General features: G+C 39.7%; 1 protein-coding gene across 1 annotated transcript in view; it reads left to right on the top strand.

The window, feature by feature from the left end:
• The window catches only part of MUC19 (mucin 19, oligomeric), a 100449-nt gene that overhangs the window by 71872 nt on the left and 16037 nt on the right, over positions 1–12540 (top strand). Inside the window, exons 39-59 of the mRNA XM_045466469.1 lie at positions 93–146; positions 292–345; positions 1236–1289; positions 1982–2035; positions 2421–2474; positions 2612–2665; positions 3107–3151; positions 3413–3466; positions 3589–3639; positions 5415–5459; positions 5894–5938; positions 6641–6698; positions 6894–7147; positions 7734–7793; positions 9240–9293; positions 9704–9739; positions 9984–10037; positions 10803–10850; positions 11099–11149; positions 11731–11784; positions 11874–11927. Of these exons, the coding sequence (XP_045322425.1) occupies positions 93–146; positions 292–345; positions 1236–1289; positions 1982–2035; positions 2421–2474; positions 2612–2665; positions 3107–3151; positions 3413–3466; positions 3589–3639; positions 5415–5459; positions 5894–5938; positions 6641–6698; positions 6894–7147; positions 7734–7793; positions 9240–9293; positions 9704–9739; positions 9984–10037; positions 10803–10850; positions 11099–11149; positions 11731–11784; positions 11874–11927 (1287 nt within the window). The remainder of the gene's footprint in view (positions 1–92; positions 147–291; positions 346–1235; positions 1290–1981; positions 2036–2420; positions 2475–2611; positions 2666–3106; positions 3152–3412; positions 3467–3588; positions 3640–5414; positions 5460–5893; positions 5939–6640; positions 6699–6893; positions 7148–7733; positions 7794–9239; positions 9294–9703; positions 9740–9983; positions 10038–10802; positions 10851–11098; positions 11150–11730; positions 11785–11873; positions 11928–12540) is intronic.

Genomic DNA, 12540 nt, shown 5'->3' on the forward strand with positions numbered 1-12540 from the left:
AGCCAGTTAGATATAAAGAAGATATACTTGGGTTACTTTTAGAGGCATGTTTTTAGGAAAGAAACATGAGCACTGCTGTTCCTTTGTTTCAGGCACCACTAGGGTAGCCCCTGGCATAACTGTTGTCCCTGGAAATTCTAACACAGGTGAGTCAACAAGATGGTAGGGAACTTTCCACATGTCCTCCCATAAGTTAGATGTTTCCTCTGGTATTAGTCTTTGCAGGAGTACCATCTATCTTTTCCATGACCCTAAATATTCTCCAATTAACTCTTTCCTCCTCTCCATCAGAGGCCACAACTTTCCTAGGAGAAAATGAAACAACCAGAGTTGGAATAGCCACAGGTGAGTGCTGCTTATCTAATACCTGCACTTCATAATAACTTCTTAAAACAGTCTTCTGAGCACCAACTGATGAATGAATAAAGAAATTGTGGTTTATATACACAATGGAATACTACTTGGCAATGAGAAAGAATGAAATATGGCCATTTGTAGCAATGTGGATGGAACTGGGGAGTGTTATGCTAAGTGAAATAAGTCATACAGAGAAAGACAGATACCATATGTTTTCACTCTTATGTGGATCCTGAGAAACTTAACAGAAGACCATGGGGTAGGGAAAGGAAAAGAAAAGTTAGAGAGGGAGAGAGCCAAACCATAAGAGACTCTTAAAAACTGAGAATAATCTGAGGGTTGATGGGGGTGGGAGGGAGGACAGGGTGGGTGATGAGTATTGAGGAGGGCACCTGTTGGGATGAGCACCGGGTGTTGTATGGAAACCAATTTGACAATACATTTCATATTAAAAAAAATAAAGTGCTAAGAATTGATATAAAAAACAGTCTTCTGAAAAAAACCTACACTATTTATATATGTTATATTAAGCAAATTCAGAAAAAAGGACAGGACAGTCATTACATTGCCTCCTTATCTCCTGAGCTTACAAGAACCTTCAGTAGACCATCATGAAGTCAAACTAATGACAGATGGACAGGTAATGTGGAGGGAAACTTCCTATCTCTCCTCCCAAAGAAAGGGACATGATAGTCGAGAACTTTCTCAGTAAAATTATTGTAGAAAGAAATATTACACGGGGTATATATGAATTAGTTCTTGGAATTCAAAGTCTTGGGGTTATAGTTTACTGCTATATGGAAACTTTAGATTCCTATTTAAATCCCATAGTGGACAAGCAATTGAACTGAGTGACTGCTGCCCCTTTTTTGTTTTAGGTACTACTGGTATAGTCCCTGAGAAAACTGTGGAACCTGGAAATTACAGCACAGGTAAGTCTGAAAATACATGCAAAATTGGGCCATTGGATGATAGATTCTGACAACAGCACAGTGTGTACTTTCCCACACCCTAGTCTTTACTCCTTCCTTCCTTCCTTTTCCCTATCAGAGGCCACAAATTCCACAGGAGGAAGTGGGACCACCCAAACAGAACTTCTAGGAAGTGAGCTGTTTTAGTGTGAGGCTTTGGGGGTTTTATCAAATCTGTTTGTGTGGCTACAATGAACACCTGACCTGGGAAAGGGCCTTGCATTTCATCTGGGAAACATAACATGCCAAGAGTCACACACCTGGGCCTGCTTAGAAATTCCATAGCCTCAAGATATTTCCATATGGATTTCCAGATGCCCAGTGCTGCAGAGCTAGTCTTTGGATAGCAAAGATGAAGGCAACATGCTGGTCAGCCCCTGCCTTCCAAAGCCCCAGAGCTTTTACATAGTTTGCTGTTTTCCCATACCACTTCCTAGTATCTGTCACACTGTGTTATTTGTCCTGTTGATTGTTCACTGATGGTTTCCAGTTGCTAGAATATAAGCTGCATCAAGGGAGGGATCTTTGAATATCCTGCTCACTGATACATTCAAGGGCCAAAAACAATATTGCACATAAGAGATGTCTATAAATACTAGAGTAATGATAAAACGTATACTTACTTTAAAGCTTCACTCTATTTGCTTTAATAGGTACCACCATGATTTCACCTGGAGCTAGTAGAAGTTCACAGAGTTCCAAGCCAGGTATAATGGACTAAATAAACTCATCATATGAGAGTATTGGAGTTAAGGAGTGCTATTTTAAACATCTGACTACCCAAACACCTCAAATAATTGATCATCTGCCTTTTTATTCTTTTAGTCACCTCTCACTCCTGGGAGTCCAGGGGCTGGAAGAGAAACTGGGAGGGTGACATAAGGTCTCCTTCTGCTTTCAGTGGGATGTATGGAAAGGCAACTCCAGTAGAACAAGGATTAGTAGGTGGGTCAGGAAAAGAAATTGTGGGAAGTAATTGATGGTTCATTTCCTTCAGAAACAAAGATCCTCAGGAAAGGTCTTCCAGTGGTTCAACGCCATATTGATCAGGGAGATAATGCTGTGTTGATCCCTTTATTTTTCTTCTTTTAGGTCTTACAGAGGAATTCTCTGGGATAACTATTATATCTGGAAGTTCCCATACAGGTAGGTTAAGAAGAAATAAATCTCCATATTTAACCTCATAATATAGTTAGTAGACCTGCTCTGAAAAATATCAACATAATTCTTTCCCTAATATCCCAAATCCTCAGACCTCATCGTTCATCATTTTCTTCCCTCAGAGGCCACAACTTTAACAGAAGGCAGTGGTACTTCTGGAACTGGATCCAGATGCAGTGAGAATAATTAGCTTACAGTTTGGGGCTTAGTGTGAATTATGGCTCTCCCTGAAGTCACCTGTTGGGAGGTGTGCTCTCCTACAGAGGAGTTTGTATTTATTTTCAGCATTTTCTTAGATTTCACATATTTAATATATGGAAGAGCTCTTAACACCAGCATCTAGCCTCACAGTGGCTATTTTTTAAAGATGTGCTGGTGATGTAAACCATATGATAGGTTTCTCCTGTGATGGCTTATATATTATTAAGATGTCAGGGGGAGCTGAGGAGTATTATACACCTGGGAAGAAGTGAAAATGATGTGAACTCCTAAATAGGCCTGTCCTATATAAAGATTTTCTTATTCAAAGAAACAGTATTGATGCTCAGAATTTTCCTTGGCAAATTCATTTTTTTTTTTGGTTTTTTTTTTTGTTTGTTTGTTTCTTCTTATGGTAGGCACCACTGCAGTACCGGGAGGCCAAACAACTGGGAGTGTGACAGGTGAACACTTGGAAGAAAGCCACCTTATTCTCTGTTTTGAAATCATGGGATGTTTGAGGAGGTTGCCTCAACTTGGAAAAATTATTATTTTGATTGCTTTCTTAATGATATAGGTCACAGGAAAGGTATATGATTCTCACTTTCATCAGGAAGCAGTGAGAGGGCCCCTTGATATGAGATGCATCCAGATTTACTTCTAGAGACAGGTATTCAGGAGATAAACATGAATCACTGTGATGACTTCAGACCTTTGTGTTTCAGGCACCACTGGGGTAGCCCCTGGTACAACTGTTGTCCCTGGCAGTTCTATTACAGGTGAGGCAACAAGACAACAGGGAATCTTCCACATGTCCTCCCACAAATTGGATGTCTCCTCTACATGCTCCTTTCTGTGGTCCTTAAATAGTTTCCATTCAACTCCTGTTTTCTTCTCTCAGAAGCCACAACTTCTGTGGGAGAAAGTGGAACAAGAATGAGGATCATCACAGGTGAGTGCTGTTAAGGCACTAATGGTACTTTCTAATAACTTCAGTAAAAGGTCCTGACTGAAATACATCAGAGCTCTTGGGGTGCCTGGGTAGCTCAGTCGGTTAAGCATCTAACTTCGGCTCAGGTCACGATCTCACGGTTCGTGAGTTTGAGCCTTGCGTCAGACTCTGTGCTGAAAGCTCAGAGACTGGAGCTGGCTTCAGATTCTGTGTCTCCTTCTCTCTGCCACCACCACCGCCCCCCCCCCACTTATGCTCTGTCTCTCTCTAAAACATAAATAAACATTTAAAAAAATTAAAAAAAGAATAAGAAAATATATATCAAAACTCTTTGGATGTTCCATATTTAGCAGACTGGTGAAAAATTTAGCAGTTGTTCAATATTTGACATCAATAAATTCTGTTCAAACACTTTAATTTTTCCTCTTTGTACTCTAAGGAGCCTTCATCAGGGCATTATGGGGTCCATTACCTGACAGTTATACACAGGATGTATACCTAGGACGTATTATACCTGAATGTCCTGTGCACACTCCAAGTCTTTACTTTTTTTTAATGTTTATTTATTTATTTTTGTGTGTGTGTGTGTGAGACAGAGAGAGAGAGAGAGAGAGAGAGGGAAGGAGGTCATGTGTGGGAGGAGCAGAGAGAGGGAGATACAGAATCCAAAGCAGGCTCCAGGCTCTGAGCTGTCTGCACAGAGCCCGAGGTGGGGCTTGAACTCCCAACCATATCATGACCGGAGCCAAATCTGATGCTTAACTGACTGAGCCACCCATGTGTCCCTAGCCTTTACATTTTCTTTTTCCTTTTTCTTCTGTTAGAAGCCACAACTTTCACAGGAGGGAGCGAGATCACCCAAGGAGCACTGCCAGGCAGTGAGCTTTTCAGTGGAGGCCTAAGTCTCTCATTATTTCTCTGTTTGGGTTAAGCATGAAAATGGGAGGGAGTGTGAAAAAGGGTCCTACATTTTCCCTGTGGCCCTATTTGTTGGTTTGCAAAACTAGGGAGCTTCCCAGGTAAAGTCTGAGCCTGGCCCTGTACACAAACAGCGAAGAGAACGGAAGAAAGAAGCAGGCCAGTCTGGATTGGTAGGTGGCAGGTGTAATAAGGGAACTTACCTCCGAGCCTTGTCCTGGGCAGCCGCAAGATGAGTAGATCTCTGCACCCACCACCAGAATCTTAAAAGCTTATGTGGAAATCTTAAGTGGGTTCAGTCACTCTATACCATCCAGATGATCTCAATGACACATTTCTCTCTCAAGGCTGCTTCCTTGAAAATGGCTCCAGCTGTGGAAATGTAGGCAGAACATACATCCCATACTCCCATTTCCAGAGTCCAGCTCATAGGTCAATTGACATTCATGTCCTTTCAATGACCTCCTCTAACAATATTGTAGTATACCAATGAGAGTATATTCAAGTTATTCAGCTTGGGAATTACAAGCCTAGGCTGTCCTCTATGTTCTGACTCACAGAGGTGTTTGTTGTTGTTGTTGTTGTTGTTGTTGTTATTTGTTTTGTTTTTCTGAAGAAAGGTATGAGTGCATATTGAATATATCCTAACCCCCAATCCTCCTAATCCTCCTTACCCAGTTTACCTTCTCCCCAGGGCTTGCCACTTCCTATCATCTCTCTCGTATACATGATGCTTTTTATTTTCTATCCTTTTTCACTAGAAAGCTTCATAAAGACAACTGATTATCAAAATGCTCCAAGTTACATCAAAGGTTACTACTTATAAAAATTAAAACCATGCTTAATCCCATCCTTAGGCACCTCTGGCACAACAGGTGGATATGTTCCTGGAAGTGAGGCAGGTAAGGGTGATATAAAGACCTGCTTCTTTTTACCACATAGTGAAAGGGAAATCCATAGCAACACATCCATCCCAGTTTGACCTGAGAAATACAGTGCTGTGAAGTTGTTCATTTTCAATTTTATTCATAGTCTTCAGGAAGGAGCTTCAGTGCTTTAGGGCCACATTAATGATTCTAAGATGAACTGGGAGTGTGAAATGCTCTACTACTCTGTTTACCTTTTTGCAATTTAGGTACCACTGGAGAATTGTCTGGAACAACCATTACATCTGGAAGTTCTAACACAGGTAGGTTAACAAGGAAGAAATTTCGCTTATTTAATCTCAGATGTCATGATCTCGCTTTCAGGGCTGTTATAATAAAGAAATAGCACAATATATTTTCCCAATATTTCAAATTCCCAGATTTCATCATTCTCCTATTTCTTTCTTCAGAGGCCACAACTTCCACAGAAATGACTGGAACTGGAGCCCAAACAGGTGAGCATGAAGAGCCCATGATTTGGGGGTCAACAGATTTAGGACTGTCTCGGCTTTCCTTTGGAGAGTTTGCATTTAATTTAGGGGTATTGCAAGTGAGTCAAAATAGGTTTAATAGTAGGGATAAAAATCTTTTTGAAAATCTATAAATTCCAGCACTGAGTTTCATTGCTCTAAGTCTGAAGATATGATGGGATTTCTCCATTGGTATTGCAAATAGCACCAGAAAGTTTTCCCTTTTTTGTGAATTCCTTCTAGTAATTTAAATTGGCTGAAATAAACACAGAATGATTTCTGACCTATGGAAGTCTTTATCTAAACCTCCAAAATCCAGTGTGTTAATGGTTTACCCTAATCATCCCTAAGTTTATATAAGGCAGAATATCTCTCCCCACCCCCATCTCTTTTCTCCTCCTCAGGAGTCCAGACTACCATACCAGGTAGCCAGATCTCTGACATTCAAACATGTAAGCATGAGAAAATGTGAATATCTCCCTGATATTTACCAATATGCAGAATGAGAATTATAATGGAAACAGCTTTTTTTTTCTTTTGGAAAGAAATGTTCTTGTGAAAAGATATATGAGGAAACCTAGAATAAGCCTTCTAGGAATTAAAAGAAGCTTGTAACATTTTTCTTCTTAGCTTTTCTTTTAATGTAAAGGAAATAACATATCAATCCCTTCCCTTTTGTGATTCTAGGTACCAGTGGAGTAGTCTCTGGCACAACTATTAAATCTGGAAGATCCAGTGTTGGAAAGTGAATGCATTCAGAGGCAATCATTCCTTGTCTAACATCAAGCAGAAATATGTCACCCCAAACATACTTTCTACTTTCCTAATTTTTTGTTTCCAGAGACCAAAGCTTCCTTAGAAAGCATCAGAGACCCTGTGATGAAATCAATGAGAATTAGGAGTGCCAGATGTTAGCATTGCCATTGATTGTGATCATGAGTTTGCCTCTGGATCAGAAAGATTGTTATACAGGAAGGGCAGGTCCTCCATCGCACACTCAGGCCAATGGTGCTATTGATTCAGACTCCTCTGCTGGTTTCTGGACAACGCTTTTCCAGTGCCTGGCCATGTGGTGTGGATTTCTGAATAGGGTGGTGGTAGTAGTAATTTCCTGGAAGATTAACCCACTGGACATGATTGATGTTATTGCCAAATCGGCAGGAGTCAACACTGTCCCAAAAGCTTCTATCTCAGGCAAGTAGATGACTAAAATGAAAGAAATTTTTTGCCTCCCATTTGACTTTTTATCTTGAACTTTAAACTCTAAGTTGCTTAATGACTGGTTGCCTCAGAGGTTGATTAAAGTGATAACATACTCAAAATATTTTTCCTACTTTCAACCATTAAGAACTACCTCTAGAGTATCAATCAAGTCGCTAAAAGTAAAACAGGTAAACATGGTGAAAAACTCTTCTGTTCCCAGTTGAAAATAGTATAATATTTGCTAAGTAAGCCCACTAGAAGATAGACTTCTTAAGGGAAAAAAAAAGTCTTCATTTATTTTATTTATTGGTGAATTTCTAGTATTCAACAGGCTCAATAAATATTTTTGAATGAATGAAATAATTGATGCATGGGAAAAATTACACGATTCAATCCAGGAGCAGAAAGGCATGCTCACAGAGCTTCCATATGGACAAAATAGTCTCTATGAATGGTCCTTCCTGGAGTTGTCCATGTGTAATATAACTGAAGATATGGCCCTGGAAACATACACTTACTTTATACTCAGATTGCCTCAATGCAGAACATTCTCTGTGATGATCCCATGACATTCTTATTTCAGGTACCATTGGTGTGGCCTCGAGTACAACTGTTGCACCTGGACGTTCCCATACTGGTAGGTTAACAAGCTGGGAAGAAAGCATCCATGTCTTTCACATGGATCTTCTCATGTAAGAGCACCGCACCATATTTTCTTTTCTTCCTAAATACCCAGCCTTTATCTGTTTCTTCTTTTTTTCCTTCTAGAAACCATACTACTACTAGAGCCCATTAGGAAACAGATGGAAATTAGTGTGTGTGGGTGTAGGTGTGTTTGTGTGGCAGGGGGGACTTTGGTTGATTATAAATTACTTTTTTGTTTCTTAGTAGGATAATTTCTTGAGGAGGCGCTTTTAAGGAACTTACATCTAAGATCAACAGTGTTTTCCTTTTTTACTTGATTTTAATCAGTTGGGGCAGATTTTTGAAATATCTTCATTTTCATGGTCCAGCCTCCATATATACCTCCCTGAATATGAGAGTGAAAGTGATAATTGTCTAGGGAGTTTTCTTTTTCTATTTGTCATCTTAAGTATCACCATGATATTAGCTGATGGAAAGATGGTGACAGAGCGTTTTATTTCAGGTAAACAAAAGGCCACAACGAACACAGAAAATTTATCTCTATTCATTATGTTCTTCTTTGAGCATAGAAGTAACTGAAATGTGCAGTGGTTATCCCAGTAACTATCTATCTTCATGCTTAAGTTTTAAAAATTTTCATTCTCATAGGAGCTACTACAGAAGTATCCATAAATAAAGGAACTGGAAGCACATTAGGTGGCTCCGGTGGGAAGCGGATCAGAAGAACAAGAGGCAGAATATGAATAACCCTTGTTTTTCTGCCATTAAATCTCAGAAAAGGGGACTTCTCTGTTGAGAAATTTCTATATTTGATTTGGGAATAAAACTATGCATAAGAGAACAGAAATAATTTATCACCAGTTGAAAAGGCCCACAAGATAAGCAGAATTCCCACCCCCAACTCCATGAGGGGAAAAGCCACCCTTCTTGTTGTAGGTACCCCTAGGGTATCTTCTGGCACTACATGTGCACCAGAGAGTTCAAATACAGGTGAGCCAGCCAGCTGAAGAGAGTCTTCCACAGGAAAACTTCTAGTAGTAAAGTATCTCTCATGGTACAGTGGCCCAGAAAAGTACATAATTGCCTCAGAACACTAAATCCTCAAAATAAGTCAGTCAGAGAAAGACAGATAACATATGTTTTCACTCATATGTGGATCTTGGGAAACTTAACAGAAGACCATGGGGGAAGGGAAGGGCAAAAAAACAGTTACAAATAGAGAGGGAGGGAGGCAAACCATAAGAGACTCTTAAATACAGAGAACTGAGGGATGATGGAGGGTGGGGGAGAGGGGAAAGTGGGTGACGGGCATTGAGAAGGGCACTTGTTGGGATGCGCACTGGGTGTTTTATGTAAGCTAATTTGACAATAAATTATATTTTAAAAAAACATTAAATCCTCTTCACCTCACATTTTTTCTACCTTTCCTCTGCCTTAGAAGCTACAACACCCCCTGGAGGCAGTGGAAGCACAGGAATTGAAATTAATACAGGTGAGTTCATAAGCTTCCTAACTTGCCACTTTTCACATACAAGCGCAGCAATAACAATTAACAGTTTCAAGCTCTAAGTATGTGCCAGGCATTATCCTACACCCTTCTTGCTATTATTTTAAACCTTACCCCAAACTGAGGTACTAACATTTTCACAGATGAGAAAACATGGCTTAGAGATATTAATCAACTTGCCCAACGTCATACAGCAAACAAACAGGCTTCAACTCAGGCAGTCTGGTTCAGAAGTCTAACCTCTTAATCATGATACTATATTAGTACTACATCATATCACTAGATTTCTTTGTCACATGTCTAAACATTTCTAGAACATTAAAATTTCTGCAACATCAGTACTTCACCCAAACGTAAATTTAATTGGTGATCAATCCTGTTGTTTCTTCTTCTAGGGGGATCCAGTAGCCAAGTCCCTGGCATTCAAACAGGTAAATAAAGGGAAAACACCTTTGTCTTGAGACTCTCCACCACTATCCCACATTGTGCTCTCCCACCACTATTTTGGGAATGAAACATTAGAAAGTGCACAAAACAACTCTGAAACAAGCTAATGCCAAAAATAATCTTTTTTGCATAATAAAGAAGTTGTGTAGCTTCCCCACCCTTTTCTATAATATGCTTTTCTTATAGGAGTAAAGTTCACATGATCATATCATTCCATTTTGCTTTCAGGTACTATTGGAGTGACCCCAGAAAGTACCATGTCACCCAGAATTTCCAACACAGGTAAGCCAACGAGGAAGGATGTGCTATAATTTCTTTCTTGGGACTAGCTCTGGAGGAATAGCATGTGATTCTTTTTTATGACTTTCCATTAGCCATCACTACTTTCTTTTCACTGTCAGAAGCTACAACTTCCATTACAAGGAAGTATAACCAGTGAAAGTGGAATTGGTAACTCCTTTTTAAAAATATATTTATTTATTTTGAGACAGAGAGAGAGTGTGAGTGAGAAAGCATGGGCATGAGTGGGGGAGGGTCAGAGAAAGAGAGAGAGAAGGGAGGGAGGAGAGAATCCCAGGCAGGCTCCGTGCTCCATGCTGAGCCCGACACGGGGCTCAATCTCACTACCTTGAGATCAGAAGCTGAGCCAAAATCAAGAGCCAGACACTTAACCCACTGAACCACCCGGGTGCCCCAGGATTTGGCGATTCTTGAGTTCCTGATGATTTATTCTGTCTTTGCCTTTTCTTGGGGACATTTGTTAGAAGAAGTTTATATTTATGAAAATGATTTCATTTCTTCTGGGGGCAAACCTTATATGGCAATTCTTATTACCATAAGGGGAGTTCAGAAAGGTCCCTTTTTGATATTGAAGATATTACCCCAGTATCAGTTGGAGGCAGTATGTCCATGTAGTTCTATTTAGGGAAGCAAAGATGACAGAAATAACTGGAAGTTTAGGTCTAGCAAATTTTGGATTTCAGATGTTATTTCATTGAATACAAATAAATACATTTACACAAATATTGTTTCTATTCTTGTCATCAGGAGCTACCACTGGTGCATCTGAGACACCAAGCCCTGGAAGTAAAACAGGTAAGCTTTGGAAAGGCCTGGAGACTCCTGATATTTAATCCTAGGGAAGCTAGTCATCAAAGCTGGACCGTAAGCCAACACGTTTATTGTGGCCCTGAATTTAAAAATAGAGGATGAACTTCATCTTGACAGGATAGCTCAAAAAAGATCTGCTACTTTCCAGTCACAGACAGTCCGGTTGGCCATGCTCTTCTCAGAAAGGTAAATGCATCACCATTTGGATTCTGTCTTTCTCTTTTCTACTGCAGGCACTACAGGTATAATCACTGGCACAACAGCATCTGGAAGTTCCAACACAGGTAAATCAATAACCTAACAGGGAATGTGAGGAGCTTCGGTAATGGAAAACTCACTCCCCTGCCTCCTGCTTCAACATCTCCTCCCAATCACACACTTTCCCTACCATTCCCTGGGAAACCACCATTTCTCATTTATATGATCCTTCTGAATTTACTTTCCTTCTCTTTTCTTCCTTTCACTTAGGGACCACAACTTCTTTTGGAGGTGGTGGAAACACCAAGGGTGGAGTTAAAATAAATGAGTATGAGCAGTCAAATAATATTTTTCTCTACGTCTTAAAGTCAATCACAGTGACTGTAATGAACTTAGAGGGAATTCTATTCTACCTTACCTTAATCTGTCTTTGAGTACAAATTGTCATGATGTTAACTCTTTATCCCATGTGAATTGTCTTATATTTTGTAGACTTGTAATAAAATGGTATAATAGAAACCAGTATTGATATGTCACTTAAGACAAGGAAGTTCCTGATCTAAACCTTTTAGTTGATTAGAGGGAACCCATCAATGTCTTCTAAACTAAATCCTAATTTTAAGTAAAAAGGAATTAATACATCGATTATCTCCTTTTGTGCTTTCAGTTACCACTGGGATAACCACAGGTACAACCATCGCACTTAGGAGTTCCAACACAAGTAAGTTGTGAAAAAGTTGAGGAAACCTGCTTCTATGAACTTTAGCCAAATTTCTGCATTTCATATTGCTTTCTCCTATTTCCTCTCAGAGGCTACAACTTCTACAGAATTTGAAGCTACCACTGTATTTGGAATGGCCACTAGTGAGTGGTTTGCTTTCAACCTTTTGTGTTCTCAACAGTTTTATGTTTAAGTTTGTGTTAGATGATGAATGAGTGAGCAGACCAGCTAAGATAGGGTTTTGTATTCCATTTGAAGAGACCATATGTTAGGTCAATCAAACATGGACTTTGTTCTTCAGATTGATTTTCTCTATACACCAGCCTTTTATATTTTATGAAGCTAAGAATGATATATTACTCTCAATTCTTTATCCATCTTGCCTTAGCAGATACTACTTCAGAGTCAGCTGAAGTTTCCAGAGGTCCAGAAAATTCTAGTCCCGGTTAGTAGGATTTAATTCATCAGTCTTAGACTTATCTTGCACATAAAACCCTTTCTTCTCAGGTTTTCCTCGTAACTAAGGTCTCAACAAATTAAAAAAAAATTCACATGCTCCTTCACACAACTGAATCCCCACTGAAGCATCAGGAAACCAAGTCACAGGAGGGAAAACAAATGAGCAGAGGAAAAACGCTATTACAAAAAGCATTAAACCACAGAGAACAAAGGGCTCCAAAATGAAACTTTACCATATATTGGTTTGGAGAAATGAAAGAGTCTGTGGGAGAGCATGGTGTTTGCTTCTCTGTGCAT

This window comes from Leopardus geoffroyi, chromosome B4, assembly GCF_018350155.1.
Source record: "Leopardus geoffroyi isolate Oge1 chromosome B4, O.geoffroyi_Oge1_pat1.0, whole genome shotgun sequence".
NCBI classification, from domain to species: Eukaryota; Metazoa; Chordata; class Mammalia; order Carnivora; family Felidae; genus Leopardus; species Leopardus geoffroyi.